We start from the raw sequence: 17875 nt of genomic DNA on the forward strand, positions 1-17875 counted from the left end.
TGACACAAGATTTTTCCTTTACCAAAACAGGCAGAGTTAGAAGAACCATGTCATGAGGATCTATTTCCATGTTCTTAAAAACCCTCAATGTCTGATGAAATCTGCATAACTTAGCCCTCACCCCAATGTGTCTCTCATCTAATGTCCATTGCCAGATCTGATGATCCATCTTAAGGAAAAGGCAGCCTATTAGAGTCTGTTTGAGACATCTTTCAGAAAAAGTAGGATGTGCAAGATGAAAGAGGAAACTGCTGTCTATACGTCAAATTTACTTCAGATTCAGTCATCTTTATTTGTAAATATATCAACGGGTTTTTGTGATGCTCTCTGCTTCCCTCTTTTGTCTTCCCCAGCAGCTGCCTACCAGTTTTTCTGAGGTTTGTGTGTGAGGCAGTTAACCTTTCCCAGGAAATAATGTTAACTGTCATGCTGTGCACAACACTGAATGTATTTCCAATTTATAAAACTTCTTCACATAGTTTTTGTCATATGTTAATTACTGTCACCCGACACTAAGGGGACAGACACGTTCTTTTAGAGATCCCTGGCAGAATGATGACAGCACTAAATCATAGTTACAATTAAAGCTTTATTTTCTTAACAGGATATTATGAATAGTGTAAGACAGAAATTATAAGCAGAATAGCACAGGATTTCTATCAGCAGAATCAGTGTAGTACAATTTTATAATAGCACCACTTAGCTTATGGTTTCTAATCACCTGGACCATCTGCAGATCAGGTGCAAATCTTAATACTTGGTTTGCTGTATCAACATAACAACCATAATCTAGATTCAAAAAACATGTAAAAGAATACACGTCACTCCCTGAGTCCTTGGAGGAAGCAGATGATGGTGGAGGTGTCCCTGTCCACTGGGGGGTCCCGGTCTCACTGTCCAGCAGTAGTTCTGGTCCAAGTTCCCCCTTAGGACTTGTAACATTGCTATGCCTTTGTCCATTCTTCAGTTTCCTCACGTTTCTGAACAAGTTCTTCTATTTTTTTAAAAAACTTTTCCAGTATAAAACCAAACGTGAAAAAGTTGAAGCTACAACTGGCGTGGATAAAAACAGCTCCACATTTACAGAAGAACCTGTTACAACTGCTACTACAGCAAAGGCTTCAGAGGTGTGACCTTTATTGTTGTATTCCTTCATAATGTATGAAATGGGGAGAAAGAACATAGAAAAAATTTGGTTTAGTTGATGTGGTTATTGATTGAGAAAAGGAAGGAAATGTTACATTGGTTTTAGCAAGGGCACAAAACTTAGTAAGTAAATGCTAGAGGTGATTGTGAGGATCTTAAACCTACTTGAAGAACACCAGAGAACTCCACTGGTAATTAAGCAGTCCAAAGATAATAGGTGGTGTGAGAAAATAATCCATTCATATACTCCATCTATACATTTGATGCTAATGAATTGTCAATTTGCTGAGAAATTAAAGAAAACAGTCAGTGTGAAAAGCTAGATGTATACCAGCACAAGATGTCTGAGCAGCAATGAGATAACCATAAGCACCACGGAAAGAAAGGAATGGAAAATACTAATTTCTTTTTAATGGAAAGCAAAACAATGGAAGGAATTTGTTAATTCATAGTATGTTACTCTGCAAAAAAAAAAATGTAAAGAGATAAAAGTCAAGAAGACATTTAACAAGCTTCTGATTAGAGGTGTGGAAAGCTTATGCGTGCTGATGGGCCTAGAATTACACTGGAGGAGAGGGAGAAAGGAATTCAACAGAATATGAACACAGAACTATGAACAGTACCAAATCAATATGCATTTTATTATACTCCTTCCAAATTTCATCTCATAGTAATGAGAGCGTAGGAACATGAACTATATGAAAAGACATGAATTCAATCCTGAAGCAGGAGGCAGTGAATAATTGCACCCTTTCCTTCATATGTTCATACTGCACAAACAGAGGAATGTGTGAATACCTACCTATTTAGTAGGATTTTTCTGTTATGTGCATACAATTCTGCTATAAATGACGCAATTTCACTGATTTCATCTGAACAATAGATTTTAAACTTGGGGCAAAATTGGACACCATTGTCTCAGTTCTTACACAATGGACTACTTACCTTAAATCCAGACACAAGCCCTCGAGTTGCTCAGAAATAACCAACTGTGTTTTGTTCTCCACAGTAGGGAGTAAGTCTTGAGTATATTGAATGCATGACTTTGGATAGCTAGACTTTGTGTCAGAAGTCTATAGAAAGGGCAACATAAATTAAGGGGTGCTTCATCCCCTTCTAGGGTTGGTCATAAGCATAGGCTTAAAATACAAAGTTTTCAAAGACAATTTAATTCTACCTTCATTCCTGAACTTGCCCACTTGGCATTGCCAAGAAAGGGAATAGTGACTGGGGAAGACTCTGTGTCTGTGCAAAGAAAGGTCTAAATGTGTTTTCATTTTAGAAGTCTTTAAAGTAAATTCAGTGTTTTCAGATAGTAACTTTTTTCTCTTGAATCTAATCTATAGAACAGAACCCAAGAATACAAAATCGTGGGCATGTATTCCGATGGCATCAATGTGCTGGGGTTGATCGTCTTTTGTCTTGTTTTCGGAATGGTTATTGGGAAAATGGGAGAGAAAGGACAAGTGCTGGTGGATTTTTTCAATGCACTGAACGAAGCCACAATGAGAATAGTTCAGATAATTATGTGGTAAGTCCAAGCACATACTGGCATCTTCTGACATCTTCTGTAAGTGGGTTTTGTTATTGAAGAGGTAGAAGCAGACTCATACTTCATGTTTGCTTTTATATAGTGCTTTAAAGCAAACGACTTTAAAAGAAAGGCTGATAAAAATTTTCTTTCTACAGAATTTGATCCTTTTGAGGAAACTGGAGACAGGGCTTCCCCTTACTATATACTAATGAAACAGTCCTGCTGGTACCCATGAAACCTGATTTTTTCAGACATTATTGCTAGAGGTTTATATCAAACCAGTGCAACTGCACTAGTGATTCGAGAACTGTAGAAGCATTACCACCCACATGCCCTTCTCAGTCTTGAGCACTATTCCCTGATAGCCATTACATTCACAGGATAGCTGTCCTTGGAGATAAGTTCCTTTAGAAATATAAATTAATATACAAGCCACAGCACAGAGCAAAATACAAAATGGAGTGCAAAATATAACTTAGCATCATTTACCTTCTGCTAATAGGTTTTGTGAGACAACACTTTCACAATATTGTCCGACAGGACAAACAATTTAAAAATGTAGCAACTTGTCTGATAGTGTTTGGTTGGTCTCCACAGCTGCTCACACGGCTTCTGCCCATGCAGATCCCAACTGCAGGATCAGGACTACAGGCACACACCATCCTTTCCAGAGTCTGACCCTACATGTGGAATGCCGTGTGCCACTCACTGCTGTACTCTGCTCATAGCCACGTTTCACACAAACAGTAGCTTAGCAGATCTGGCCCTTCCATGGGTTTTTCTTCCATCCCAGCACACTGAGGTGCCTGCAAAACAGTAAGCCTGCGCAGGATTTAGTTGCACACTTCTTGCTGCCTTTAAAGAAAGGTAAATTAGCCTCTGCAACTTGTTCTGCGCTGGGCAGCTGGTTCGGTTCCCAGCTGAGTTACAGCCCCGTGAAATAGGTTGCCTCACTCTGCAGCAAATTACCTCTAACAATACTCAAGATTTAGCACATGCCACAGATACAGCATCCTACCCATAAGCTGGCTGTCTATTGCATGTGCCTGAAGCTGTGAGGGCAGGCTGTCTGTGTTTTTACAGGTATGGGAGTTGTTGTCTTGAATAAAGTTTGACGCTGGCAGTGTGAGGAATTAGTTCTGCTTTCACCAAGTTCAGGGCTCAGAAGGAACTAGGAGTCCCTGCTTTGCACAGGGACAAGGTACTATTTTATTTGTGAGATAGTACACATATGTTTTATAAGTTTATAATGTATATTTTAAAATGGATACATTTTATATATTTACAAATTTATAAATTAATTTATAGCACTCAAATCTCTGAAGCGGCAACTTGTTTCTGTGACAGCCTGCTCTCTGGTACCAAAAGGAATAGTAAAGTCCTGATTTGTGCCTTGAATATTCTGCAGGCAGTAGCCCATGCAGCTTTTCATGCCTATAAGGCATGGCCTTGTATAAGTTTACTGGGGAATGGGGACCCCTCCATCAAGGAGCACACTGATGACTGTGCTACTCCAACATACTAAAATTATTCTTATTCTGTGTAGCTGACCCACATATAGCCGCCAGTGCTGCAGGGCAGCTGCTGTAAGCACAGGAGACCTTTCCCATCTGTGTGTGATTGCAGAATGCACAGATACTGGTCTCAACCCCACAGACTTACACCTCTAAGTAAGCTAATGGCTGTGCATAAACATTTGCTGCCCACTCCTTCCCAAATTCTGTGTGTTCTGTGACACCAGGTCATACAGTACTCATTAGACTATGAATAGGGTTACGTTTACTTTGATTTTCTAATCTTTTTTTATCACGTGTGTTGTAGTCTTGCTGCAAGAATAGTCAGCTCTATAATAGAATATTAAAGAAATCTTCATTTGTGTAATAGAATATAAAAAAATCTTCCATCTGTTGTAAAAGGTTATACGAGAGAAATTATTCTGTGGTGAGCATGCAATATTTCTTGAGAATGCATTTTTAATTGCTTTATTTTTGCTTTCTAGGTATATGCCAGTTGGTATCGTGTTTTTAATTGCTGGGAAAATAATAGAAGTTGAGGACTGGGAAATCTTTCGGAAACTGGGTCTTTATATGGCTACAGTACTAAGTGGGTATGTAATTTCTTAAAGATTAAATTAAATGTGTGCAGTTTTTAGGGCCTAATTGATTACAACTCAATTATCCATAACACCCAGCCTCTTCTAGGTCAGAGACAAAAATACTTGTCATTGAAAATTATGTGAGGATGTGTGAGGATGTTTTGAATGCACGTTTTGGCAAATGCAAGTTTTGCTTTACAAAGTTACTGCCCTGCATCCTTAAAAAAAAAAAAAAGAAAAGGCTGTTCTTGTATTCATCGTTTCATCTTCTCAGCTTGGTGCTGAAACAGATAATATCATTGTATTTTTGAGAGTAGTAATGCTTCTGTTAGGTACTAGAAGAAGTTGGAAAAGGGTGAGGTTGTGAATTATGGCCTATTGGGGGTTGCTGGCCTATTGAAAATACACGAAGATCTGGATTAAGTTGAGAATCTCCATGGGACCTGTGGGCTCAAGGTGTAGCAGCACAGGCCCAGCTCCACTGGCCAGTACAAATGCGTAGTACGTGCAGTGCACAACAGATGATGCCAAAGGGAAAACATCCCTTCCCACCTCAGTGCAGAGCAGGCAGCTGACCTCGAGAGAAGCCTTGGGGATTGCGCCGTTTGTTCATTACTCCTTCAAGGCAAAGGTAGCCGGTGAAGCTGCAAAAGCAGCAGCGGCTGTCTGAATAACTTGGGCAAGCATCAAAACATTTTTTCCTGTTCTTTTTCCAAGACCCTTGTCTGTGTAGAACAGGCTGGGGCAGAGGAGGTCACACCTGCACAATGTGGACCAGCCTTACGTATGTGGAGCCTTAGAGGGGCAACTTAACTGCTCCAAGTGATATAGGTTATAATACTAGATCATCAAGTATCTCTGAAGACTGTCCTACACAGAACGCTTTCAATAGATAAATGGATATTACAGTCCCAATGAGTTAAATGCATTTAAATTTCTATTTCCAATTCAGTGAAGTGTAACTTCTAGGCTGTCTTGGTTCATTGCCTTAGCATCCACTCCTGTAATTCCTTCAGTACACTAAGGATTTATTCATGTTTTGTGTAGAGGCTAGATCCAAAGTTGTTCAAGAGCTTCTTTCCACCCACTTTATGCATATGCATGCTATTCCTCAAACATCATTCACATGCTTTCTGACAACCAAGCAGATAACAGAGTAATATATTAGTCTTAAATGCAAACTTCTCTATAAATAGTCAAGAGGGATCACTTTTTTTTTTTCATTAATCTTTAATAGATAATCACGTTTATTTCAGAGTAGCTGTTTTATTTTAAGCATAAGCCATTATGTTTGGACTAGCTGCTCAAAAATCATTTGAGATACAATGGCTTTCTAAGTAAAAATTACAGCTCCAGAAATAGCATTTTGACTTTTTCAAAATGTTACAGAGATAAGTGCAAGTTATGTCTCTTTAATGCATAGTTAAAGTGATGTGAGTTTCCGTTTAGACTTGGAAAAGAAATCAAATTTTTAAAGGATACAAAAGTTTATGTTTACCAAGAGACTGTAAATCTAGAGACTAATAGTTTCTATATAAATTATAAATGAGACTATGATCACAACTTAGGTATGACCACAAGTCATTTATAGAACAACACTGTACAACTTCTGCAGGTTTTCTATATTATTAATTCCAATTAACTCAGAGGAGGACTATGTTGGATGGATTACTACTGCCCTTTGATTTCAGTTTTATATCAGATAGCAAGTTTTATAGCTGTTTACCTATTAGTGGTTACTATTTGTACTGTGACAGGGCGTATCTTCCTTAAGATGTGTGTGAAAACACAGTGCCTTCTCCCAAGTACTTTGATTGCAAAGTAAACTACACCACATATAGCTTCCCATTTAGCTGGTAACCGTGGGCTTGACAGGCACAATGATTTTAGGTAGGTTCCCAGGTGCCACCAAAAAGATTGCATATAGTAAGGGTGCCCACCTTTGCATCCTTGGAGAGAAAAAGTCTCTGTTCCACAAAACTCCTTTGCACATGCCATGATTTTCTCTGATGGGTGCTAGAGTAGATCTCTGCAGCATTTCTGTCTCTTATGGGATGGCCTACAGCGGGTGATGCTCAAGGTGTTGTGGAGAAGGGCTAACAGCATCACATTCTCTGCAAAACAGACCATCAGGCAGAGTGTGTTGTAATCAGATCACAGGAGCAAAGATGACAATGTACACACAAGGCTATAGGCTGCAGAGAAAAGGTGCTTGTTCTACATTTTCCAGCCTGCAAGAATACCATTATTTTCACCTCTCAGCAAACAGGAGTAGTTGTGCTCATTCTTTGTTCTGGTTTCTTAAACACTGCTGTTCCCACTGTCTTTTTGGTTTTCATCCTTATTTGCTTGATCTTCTCTGTTTGCAGTGTTTTCTGTTCATCAACGTCTTCTGTAGCTGTCTGTCATCCTCCCTTTAAGCTTGATCCCGAGGATTACAGGTTATCTTAAACATATTTCTTCTCTTCCCTACCAAGAAAAATGAGCAAGAGCGTGAGAGCTGGTGTGTCTTATCCTCCTCTTCCTTTCCTTTAACTTCCCTCTCCAGCTCATTTTCTATCTCACCCTTTTTGCCAGCTTTATTATTCATGACCTTTCACATTCTCAGCCCTACCAGCTGTCACCCACCGTTGTCTACAACACATCTCAATCTTTACGTCTCATTCAGGTCACCATGAGGGAACAGACTTCCCCCAGTGCCTCTGCTCCAGTTGTCCACTAAGTATCTTCAGCCTCTCACTTTTAATGGTTGCAGAGACAGGATGAGGACATGTTAGCAGTCACAGAGGGGGCAAATCAAAGTAAGAGGCATAACACAAGTGCCAGAGAACTCACAGCCTGAGCCCTGAGAAAAAGGAGGCTGCAGCAAGCAGACTCTCTCTTGCCTATGCCTTTGTCTCTTCTGAAAGCAGCAAGGCAGCTGCATCTCTGAACACTCTTAAGGACTGCCAGTTTGGGATTTGGAGGAACAAGATTCTTCCTATCTTAAAATTAAATGCTATTAGAATTTCTCTTTTCAGTTGCTGATTGTGATTTTTGGTATAAAAATTTCTGCTGCTTGCTTGTGAGTTACATTTCATGGATGAAAATAAATATTACTTTGAATTTGTCTCATGAAAATCAGTAGTAGCAAAGCAGATATGCACAAGTACTTTATTTTGCATAATGCCATGTTCATGTTGCCACTAAAAAAGGGCAGATCTACATTTTTCAAAATAGCCAGTATGCTTCTAGACCTAGACATACTGGAAATGTTTGCTGTCATCAATAATTTGTTAAGACACCCAACAACACCCATACCACTTTGTATTTTTTTCTGCACATTCTGCAGAATTCAGTTTGTTCTCAGGCACCATTGTGTAAGTTGTTAGGTTTCTTTCTAGAGTTCTTTACAAACTTTTATCAATACATGTTGCATGCTGCTACTTACATTCCACTAAATACAAAATTTCTTCACAGACAGAATGAAAACTTTAATGCCTGTTGTTTTTAAAAAGATACTTTTTTCCAAGGAAACAAATAGGTAGATTTTGTGTGTGATTTCTAGCGCTGTTGTGGATTTCTGTACTCTGGATACCCTTCTCTTAATTCCCTATTTTTGGCAGAACAAACAAATAAATCAGTACCATGATTTATTGCTATCTTTATCAGCTGCTCTGAAATCATAAAGCACTATTACAACACAATAACATTCACAAGAACATCTTGTGAGGACAGAATAAAAATCCCAAGGTCATACATGACAACAGTTCTGGGCTTTATGTTTCCAGGCTATGGTAATTTCTTTTCACAGGAAGTTGATGTTGCTATAATTGCTTGCAACCTTGGAACACAGGAAATATTTCACAGACCCTTAACATGTATTTCATTTCAAATATACTCACAGCAGTCTGTTTACCTCTCATATTAATGCCCACAAACCTCTGCATTCATACCCATTCAGGATTAATGCACAAGTCGAAGGATGAATTTGTCCCTGACACCCACCCAAATATCCAGGCAACTACACCTGAGCAGTTAAACTCACAAGGGCAATTCGATCTTTTGCATTTCAACATACTTAATTTTTAAAATTAATAGTTTCAAAAGGCAGTATTTTAGCATCTTACAACATTAAAGGTGGTAAGACTACATATAGCTCATTTGTACACTCTGAAATACCTCACTACATTTTAATTGTAGACCTAAGCTTACCCAGTTTTCCACAAAGTGTGGATTTTTTTTTAATAGGATCATGTTTGACGTTTCTGCAGAGAGATGTGGACTTCATCTGTCCATGACTGGGAACCATATTTACCTTTAATTCCAAAATATGTTCTATAATAAAGGCAGATAAACTTAGAAAAATTATTTGGTTTGTTTTTCTGATTTGTCTCTAGTCTGCATTGTAAGGATTTGGTAGGAGAGTGGAATGTTTTAGCATTATTTCAAATCATCCTCTGCATATCAGTTTAAATATTATTTATTACTTTATTTTTCTCATCTTCATCAGTTTAAAATGATCTCCAATATATTAGTTAATTCTTGTTCTACTCTGGAAAGCAAGACAATTAATAATCTCCCTCTCCCTTCCAAAAGAAAATGTAGAACGGCATTAGTCTACCTTTTTTTTTTTAAGATTATATACTCTCTAAATTTGGCATATAGGTGTCACTAAAGTCACCTTTAGTGTTTCATAAGTGTACTTGAGGACAGAACCAGATACCTATTATCACTGACTTATTAAAACAAGGCAGTGAGATGGATCCATTTGTTTAACTAGTCCATTTTATTTTGCAGACTTGCAATCCATTCCACTATAATTCTGCCACTGATCTACTTAATAATAGTAAGGAAAAATCCTTTTCGGTTTGCCATGGGGATGGCTCAGGCACTTCTGACAGCCCTCATGATTTCTTCCAGGTAAACAAAAGAAGCGTTTATTTTCTGTAATGTTCTTAGTTGTAATTGCATTGTCTGTGCTCTGATTTTATTGCTACTTTGTTACATACCCTGATTTCACCCGGACAATTCTCAGTCCCCTGGAGGTTGAAATATAATTTTCATCATTATTTCTGTAGTACCCAAAGGGGCACCACAGATTGCGGTGGCCTCACACCAAGCAAGAGTCTGCCCCTCCCAGCAAGAGACAGTTCTTTGCCAGTCAGTTCATTAGTCACAGACTTGCTAGAGTTTAAGCTGTTGCACTGTTTCTGTGACTACATACATCATGACAATTTTACCATGTAATTTTCAGGATAACTAAGGCTTTGTTATTTCATCCCATAATTAGAAGAGATAACAAAAGTTACTTTGCTTTTTCATGATGCAGCCTTCCTGCCTGCCTTAGATCTCCATTTGAGTCTTAGAGCAGATCAGGCTCTGAGGAAAAGGAAAGATATGAGAAATGGTATGCTGTTGCCTGCGCTTACTCTATGTGTTTATCTATCTGCTAGTTCAGCAACTTTGCCTGTCACCTTCCGCTGTGCAGAAGAAAAAAACTTAATTGACAAAAGAATTACGAGGTTCGTTCTTCCAGTTGGAGCTACCATCAACATGGACGGCACAGCTCTTTACGAAGCAGTAGCAGCTGTATTTATTGCACAACTGAATGACCTAGAACTGGATATTGGCCAAATAGTTACCATCAGGTAAGACTAAAGCCGTCACATGCTTTTTGTTGGAGGTGATTTTTTTTTAATGAATGGTACATTAACTTTGGATACCCCATGGGAAAGTTGAAACTATCATTCACAGCATGGGAAGTGACAGAAACATTCTCACTTCTTCATCCAAGGCCTTGCCTGTGCAACCTGATGAGGAGGTGGGAAGGGCCAGGACATGCAGATGGTATGCAGCATCAGTCTGGAAATGGCCATTATTCTTCCTCTGCAAACACTTGCAAACCCAGCTCAGCTTCTACCTCTGATCTGTCCAGTTAGATTGTCAGTCATGCGTTTCCTGTTATTCTGCAGTGTAACCATAACAGTATCTACACGTGACTTGTCCCATAAACTTGTCACCAGACTTTGAGTAGATGCTGTTCAAGAGGAAAACTGGAACATTTGGGCTCCTTTCTTGCAGTGAAATGAGCCTATTTGTGCCAGAAAATAGAGTTTCTGTGAGCAACGTGTATTCTGAATGCCTTTTCTGGGCTTTATTTGGGATTTAGTGTCACAGCCACAGCAGCCAGCATTGGGGCTGCAGGTGTCCCCCAAGCCGGACTCGTCACCATGGTGATTGTACTGACTGCCGTCGGCCTGCCCGCCGAAGATGTTACTCTCATCATTGCAGTTGACTGGCTTCTGTAAGTTTAAGGCACTTGATATGTAATTCTTTTTCCCTATTTTAATATTTACGTGAGTTGTGTGGGAACATGTGGGTCTGAGAAAGAAAACAACAAAGTCATTTATGACTGTTGCAAGAATTGGACAAAGAGTCTTCTTATGGCTGAGCTTGTTCAATACAGAGTTGAATGCAGTAGCGGCTTTAATTCTGAGAGAATTCCTACTGCATGGGGTGGCAGTGAATCACCTCACATCCAAAGGTGCTATCAACCTTAAAACAGTGGCCACAACATTAATAAATCATGAGCATAATACTTGGGAAAGACAAATTTGACCAAATACCGAGGAGTGCCTCTGGAATGTCAGTTGCCAACAAGTTATGCTAAATTCATACACCGTTCATAAAAATCAAACGCAGCCACGAGTAGAACATCTCAGCTGATTTCCACAAAGCACATAAAACCCATACACTGGTGAAGAGGTAGTGGGGCACAACATGAAATAAGCAAAGCTCTCCTGGACTCCACATGCACACACATGACAGGCTGTACCTGGGTCTGTGCTGCCAGCGTGACTTTGCTAGGGCTGTTCTTCACTGGGAGTTTTTTGAAGACCCAGCCCCTTGATCAGCAAGTGCACACACGCAAATTCAGAAAGCATTGCTTATGCCCAATCCAAACCATCTCACCTCAGAGCACATCAAAACCCCTCAGTCCCATTAAGCAGCCCTTTCTGGGGAGAAGAATCTTCACCAGAAATCTTTTCTTTTCTACTTACACCAAGACGTTTCACTGCTACTTTTGCAAAAGCCCAAAGCATCACAGAGTGTATTCTGGAGTTCAGAAAGACTTCAGCATTCAGTTTTGTCCCCATGATTCACTGGGAAAGAGTAACAGGATTCACAAGTTAAGGAGCAAAACTTTAGTTTGTAATACAGCTTTTTTTGCCTTCTAAACTGTGCAAGCTTTAGTGCTTAGACGAAGGTCTTGTTCACCTGCAGTAACTCAGCATGGATGATAATTCATTGGTATCAATGCAGAGATCTTAATCATTTCATAGTATCTGCATGTCGTCTTCTTAGGCTCATATCTGCACTCAAGGTAAATGCATTCCTGTTCCTCCCCCAACCTTTCCAATCATTTTCTTGAAGGATTTCTGCCAGCAATCTATGTATTTCACAGATATATGTAATTTATTTGGTTACATAACTCACTTTTGCAGGCTGTAGAGAGAAATGCCAGTCTCCAGAAAACCAGGACTGTTGAATGGATCCAAGAATCAATTCAATTTCTGCATAAGCATAATTGCTCCAGACAAAAGAGCTCCAGCTACAAGTACATTCTCTCCATAAACTGTCTGCAATAGGGTCTAATAGGTTTGCTGTGCTACACAATCATTTCATTTTCTCCAGCTCTCTTCTTTTCCCAGTGGGCATTTTTTTTTGTTAAGGGTGGTGCAGATCAGTACAAAACACTGGCTCAGAGCAGGTATCTAAAGAAGAGTGTAAGACCAGAACAAACGTATATTGGTTCTTTTCCCAAAGTATTCTCCTAGCACCCTGCAAATTGCAGTTCAGAGTTCCTGAGCTAGAGGTGCTTTTTCTTTTAACAGTTCTTAATAGATTTCTTCTTCTTCCATGAATGCCTTATTGCTTTTGGGACCCATATAAACTTTTAGATTTCCACAAGTCCTGTGGAGAGGAATTCCACAACCTAACAATGTGTTGCTCAGAGACATACTTAATTTTGTTTGTTTTATTCTACATCCTAATCATTTTATTTGATGCCCTCTAATTCTTTTACAGGAGTGAAAGAGAGAGACAGAGAACAGTAATTCCCTATTTCTCATAGTAATCATAATTTTACAGATCTGATCTCATCTCCATTTTGAAAGTCCCCAATTTATGTGATTCTTAGGCACAGTACAAATACATGGAAGCTACCCGTTCCACCATGAAACAGACAAAGAATTCAAGCTGTTTCTGATTCTAATTGAGATATTTTTCAGAGTAAGGTGTCTTGCTGTGTAAAGCAAATTAAAGATTAATTTCATGTACAGGGGATCATTGGCAGTGCATTCTGCACCTCAGCAGATGGAATGCACGTCATGGTGCTACGTAGATTATTAACACTTTCGCCTTTTGTACTTATCGCCTAAAATGTATTAATTTGCAGCCTGCTAGTGGTGGCTCATTAACAATCCTCTAGTTAATTCTGAACTTACCAAGGTTTTACACAGAATTGAGGAGTACTTGTATGTTTTTAATGAAGAATAGAAAAATTTTGAGAAATGTTATGAAAAATGAGTTTCCAGTGCTGCTGATTTGCTCACTTGTCATGCTGATCCTGTGATAATTTGACTTTCTCTCTCTCTCTTCCTTTCCCTACCATATATTTCCTTCTCACGTGGAGAACACATGGGCGCTTTTTAGCACTGGAATTCAGCAATGGTAGTAGAAGAATACGTATATGAGCCACACCGATTCACTTCACTATTGTTTTTGCAGTCCCTTCTATTTGTGAATATATCCATGCCAACATCTCTGCAGAGACAGAGCAACTCATTCTGCCACAAAGCCCTTGCAGTGCTGTGCAGCTGAAAAGAAAAACAATGAAGTGTGATCTTCCACTGTCCCTACCTTACTTCCACGCCAATTTTCAAACTTTGCTATATTGCATGGTTTTGTTGCTCCTCTGCGAAGTAGTGGCAGATTTTTAAGGCCTGGAAGACACATTTCTGTTGGGAGAAAAATCAACAGTACAGAAATATATTCCTTTAAGTGACTTGCTTAATACAACTTTGTACTTCAACCCTTTAACAATGAGAAGCTAGCAGAAGATAGCCTTTCCCATTTCCAGGGTTTGGGCCAGAATACTGAAGATACTGGGGTTAGGTGCTCCCCTGGCTGAGGAAATGACTGTTAGAAAGATAAAAGGCACAATGCAGACTCTTCTGCTGCACTCCACAGGCTCTCCTCCCAGCAAAAGCAGTCTCATCACAAAGCGAACCAGCTGTGTAGCAAACTTCAAGGCCTGAGCAGTGATCCCTTCAACATTTTGTAAGGCTGTGCACGGCAGTGTGATTACTGCTCTAACAGACTAGTGATGTGACTTGCAGTTTTGCACACCCTGTACAAAGTAATTTGGCATGAAAATGACTCCAGGTTTCTTCAAACACATGTGGGGAAAATTCTGTTTCTTGTTCTACAAGAGTTTTTTTCTTTTAATTGCAGAATTACACCAAATCTGCACTGGGAAAAAAAAGCTCTGTATTTGCTAGGGTAGCTGACTTTTACTACATGGATTTTCTAACTAACGTACAGAATGATTTGCCTGACAACGTTTTCCTTCCATAGGGATCGATTCAGAACGATGGTGAATGTCTTAGGAGATGCCTTTGGTACGGGGATAGTGGAGAAGCTCTCTAAAAAGGAGCTGGAGCAGATGGATGTCACCTCTGAAGTCAGCATAGTCAATCCTTTTGCTTTGGAAACAACAATGCTTGATAATGATGAAACAGAGACCAAGAAATCGTACGTCAATGGAGGCTTTGCTGTAGATAAGTCTGACACCATATCCTTCACGCAGACATCTCAATTCTAAAGCCAGTAGCTTTCAGGTAAAACAAGAGCACTAAAGGACATGGCCATATGCAATATCTCAAAAAGCTTAAAGGATAATTGAGAATGAATGACATCTCACATGCATTTGATTTACTACACAAACTCTGATCCTCCTCACCAGTTCTGTCCCCTTCTCATCATTTCTCCCAACAATTTGAACTCACCACTTTTAGTCCTTGATAGGTTGAAGAAAAAGACAGCTGTAGAACACTTTTTTTTTTTTTTTAAAGAATATGCACTATTGCTGAGGCTATGAAATGCCTCCTTGGAATCTGCACGCTCATAAATGGGTATCTTAGCTGGGACAGCCAAATGTGTTTTACTCAGGAGTAGCACAGCATTTCACATCTTACCCACATTACAAAGCACCTGTATGAAATCCCTTTTAACATCCTTGCCTTCTAAACAGATTGCACTGTACTTGACACCTACTGTAACTCGATTATGTGCCAAAATACACATTTCTGCAGCTGTGAGGTTACAACTTGGGTGATTCAGGAAGGAACAGAACCAGAAAGACCTTGTAATAAGTATTTTACTGTGAACAGGGTTTAATTTTTCTTTAATTTTTAAATAATTGGGTATGGAAGAATTCCCAGTGTTTTTGTAGCTAGGTTTCTCCATGCCTTTCACATGAATGCCAGCTGCTGGGATTGGCCGTCAGATGTGAAATAAATTGCTGTAGGTTTGCTCTTCTGGCATTTCAAGAGTTTTTGTAAAGTGATACTTCACTGATTTAAATACACTTTGATGGCCTCCTAGTACATTTCCATCAGAAGCTGAAGTAAGTCTGTTTACTGTTGTTTGCCTTTGACTCTAACCAGATACTAATCAACCCAAAAGTAGGCAGAGGTCATGAAGATGAAAATAGACTGTAGAGCAACACATAGTGTAAATTCTAAACCTTTCCTCCTTGAAATAAAATCAGATATAATATCAAGAATATAGGAGGCATACCTGTTTCTAGAAAGAAGCCACTAAGCTTTTGACACAGACTGGTTTTTCTGCTCCTTCGTTTAGTTTGCAAGTTGAACATGCAAGTTTGTAGCTGCAACACTACTACAGTGCCAACATGTCAGCTAAACTGTATCTTACAAAGCATTCCTGGTCCCAGAAAGTCATGCATTCAGGTGGCTTACACCAAAAACTTCCATATAAGAAGTCTACATTTTCTAAAACATTTTATAAAAGACTTCCATGGTGCAAAAATCATTCTCTCAAGGGAGGAGTTGCTGTAACAATTTTTTTTGCCTTGCACATTAAAGTCATTAGCCATTTTATAAGTAAATTGAAATTAGTATACAGTTCTTTGTTTGTAAATAAGCTTGTGGTAAACCTGAATTGCACTCTTATGCTAACAAAAAAAACCTTCAAATTCCTGCAGTGTTATATACTCAATTCAGTCCTACACTTTTGTATTTAAATAAACCAGAAGCGTGCCAAAGAGAACTGATTAAGAAAAGAAGAAAATATTTACTGTAGGTTTTGATAAATTGCACCTTAAATCAACAAGACATAATACTGTATTTAAATCAAACATTGTAAACTACATGGAAGTGTTTAAGTATTGGTATGTTTATACAAAATAAAGAAAATGTACAGATTGAGTAAATCAATCTTCTACCTGTGCAAAAACAGTATGATACAGTCTTTATTTGTACAGCTTTGCTTAAGCAAAGAAAAAACCCACCAGTTTCCACAGCTAACCTATAATCTACGCTTTGTCTTTTGTTTGATTTTTGAAGTCACCCTTTTGTGATCACCCCATTATGTGGTCACCCTGTTATGATGTACTGTGAACAGTGTTCCTAATGTGTTCTAAATAAATAATTTCTCTCTTTACTCTTTTTTTAGCCTACCATTGTCTCCTTTCTCTAGAATGTTGAGTTTCTTTAGCTATAGCAAGAAAAACAACACTGGTTGAATTTAGTATTTATGTTATCTTCACTAGTGACTCAGCTGTAGCTTTGGCAAGAATTATTGTCTTGTTGCAATAAAATAAATGCTTAAGAGCATGGTACTATTATTGCAAGAAAGCCTTCTAACTATGGATGATCTCCTTTGGGAGTATACTGTTAAACACACACTAAGCAGGGGATTATTGATTATTTATTATTTATTTATATGGGTAAGATTCTACTAAGCAGGGGTTGATGGTGCTGTTTTGCGATCTCCTCACCAAGAGACCAAACCATATACTGAAGATACTGTTAAGTCCAAGAATGCTTTTCCTGACACAATATTCTGAGTATGTACCTTCTATGTATGTGGAAACATCTTGCCTCGGCAATGCATCCTCTTCTCCATAGCCTCCTAGTCTGGAAGCTTTGGAGAGCGGTGGAAAGTCCCCCATCACAGAATCACAGAATCACTAAGGTTGGAAAGGACCTTCAAGATCATCAGGTCCAACCATTAATCCAGCACCAGCATGTCCCCTAAACCATGTCCTGAAGCACCACACCCCCACGTTTTTTGAACACTTCCAGAGATAGTGAGTCCACCACCTCCCTGGGCAGCCTGTTCTAATGCTTGACCACCCTCTCAGTGAAGAAATTTTTCCTAATATACAATCTAAACCTCCCCTGGTGCAACTTGAGGCCATTTCCTCTCATCCCATCACTAGTTAGTTGGGAGAAGAGACCAACACCCTTGTTGCCACAACCCCCTTTCAGGTAGTTGTAGAGAGCGATAAGGTCTCCCCTCAGCCTCCTCTTCTCCAGACTAAACAACCCCAGTTCCCTCAGCCGCTCCTCATAAGACTTGTGCTCCAGACCCCTCACCAGCTTCGTTGCCCTTCTCTGGACACACTCCAGCACCTCAACATCCTTCTTGTAGTGAGGGGCCCAAAACTGAACATAGTATTCCAGGTGCGGCCTCACCAGTGACAAGTACAGGGGCACGATCACTGCCCAACTCCTGCTGGCCACACTATTTCTGTTGCAGGCCAGGACGCTGTTGGCCTTCTTGGCCACCTGGGCACACTGCCGGCTCATGTTCAGCCGGCTGTCAACCAGCACCCCCAGGTCCTTTTCCGCCGGGCAGCTCTCCAGCCACTCCTCCCCAAGCCTGTAGCATTGCATGGGGTTGTTGTGACCCAAGTGCAGGACCTGGCACTTGGCCTTATTAAACCTCATACAGTTGACATCAGAAAAGCATCTGCAGGTTTTGGCCCTTTACACCACATTGTTATGTTCCTGTAGGGTCTTCAGGGC

At 39.6% G+C, this 17875-nt stretch overlaps 1 protein-coding gene across 1 annotated transcript in view; it reads left to right on the forward strand.

Moving 5' to 3' along the window:
• SLC1A1 (solute carrier family 1 member 1) overlaps positions 1–14643 on the forward strand; it is a gene marked incomplete at both ends in the record, with an annotated part of 54238 nt that extends 39595 nt beyond the window's left edge. The window contains 7 exons of the mRNA XM_082013793.1: positions 1020–1127; positions 2493–2677; positions 4680–4787; positions 9555–9677; positions 10211–10405; positions 10927–11061; positions 14397–14643. Coding sequence (XP_081869919.1) covers positions 1020–1127; positions 2493–2677; positions 4680–4787; positions 9555–9677; positions 10211–10405; positions 10927–11061; positions 14397–14643 — 1101 coding nt within the window. The remainder of the gene's footprint in view (positions 1–1019; positions 1128–2492; positions 2678–4679; positions 4788–9554; positions 9678–10210; positions 10406–10926; positions 11062–14396) is intronic.
• Positions 14644–17875: the final 3232 nt, after the last annotated feature.

Source organism: Phaethon aethereus (genome assembly GCF_964289735.1).
Source record: "Phaethon aethereus genome assembly, chromosome: Z".
NCBI classification, from domain to species: domain Eukaryota; kingdom Metazoa; phylum Chordata; class Aves; order Phaethontiformes; family Phaethontidae; genus Phaethon; species Phaethon aethereus.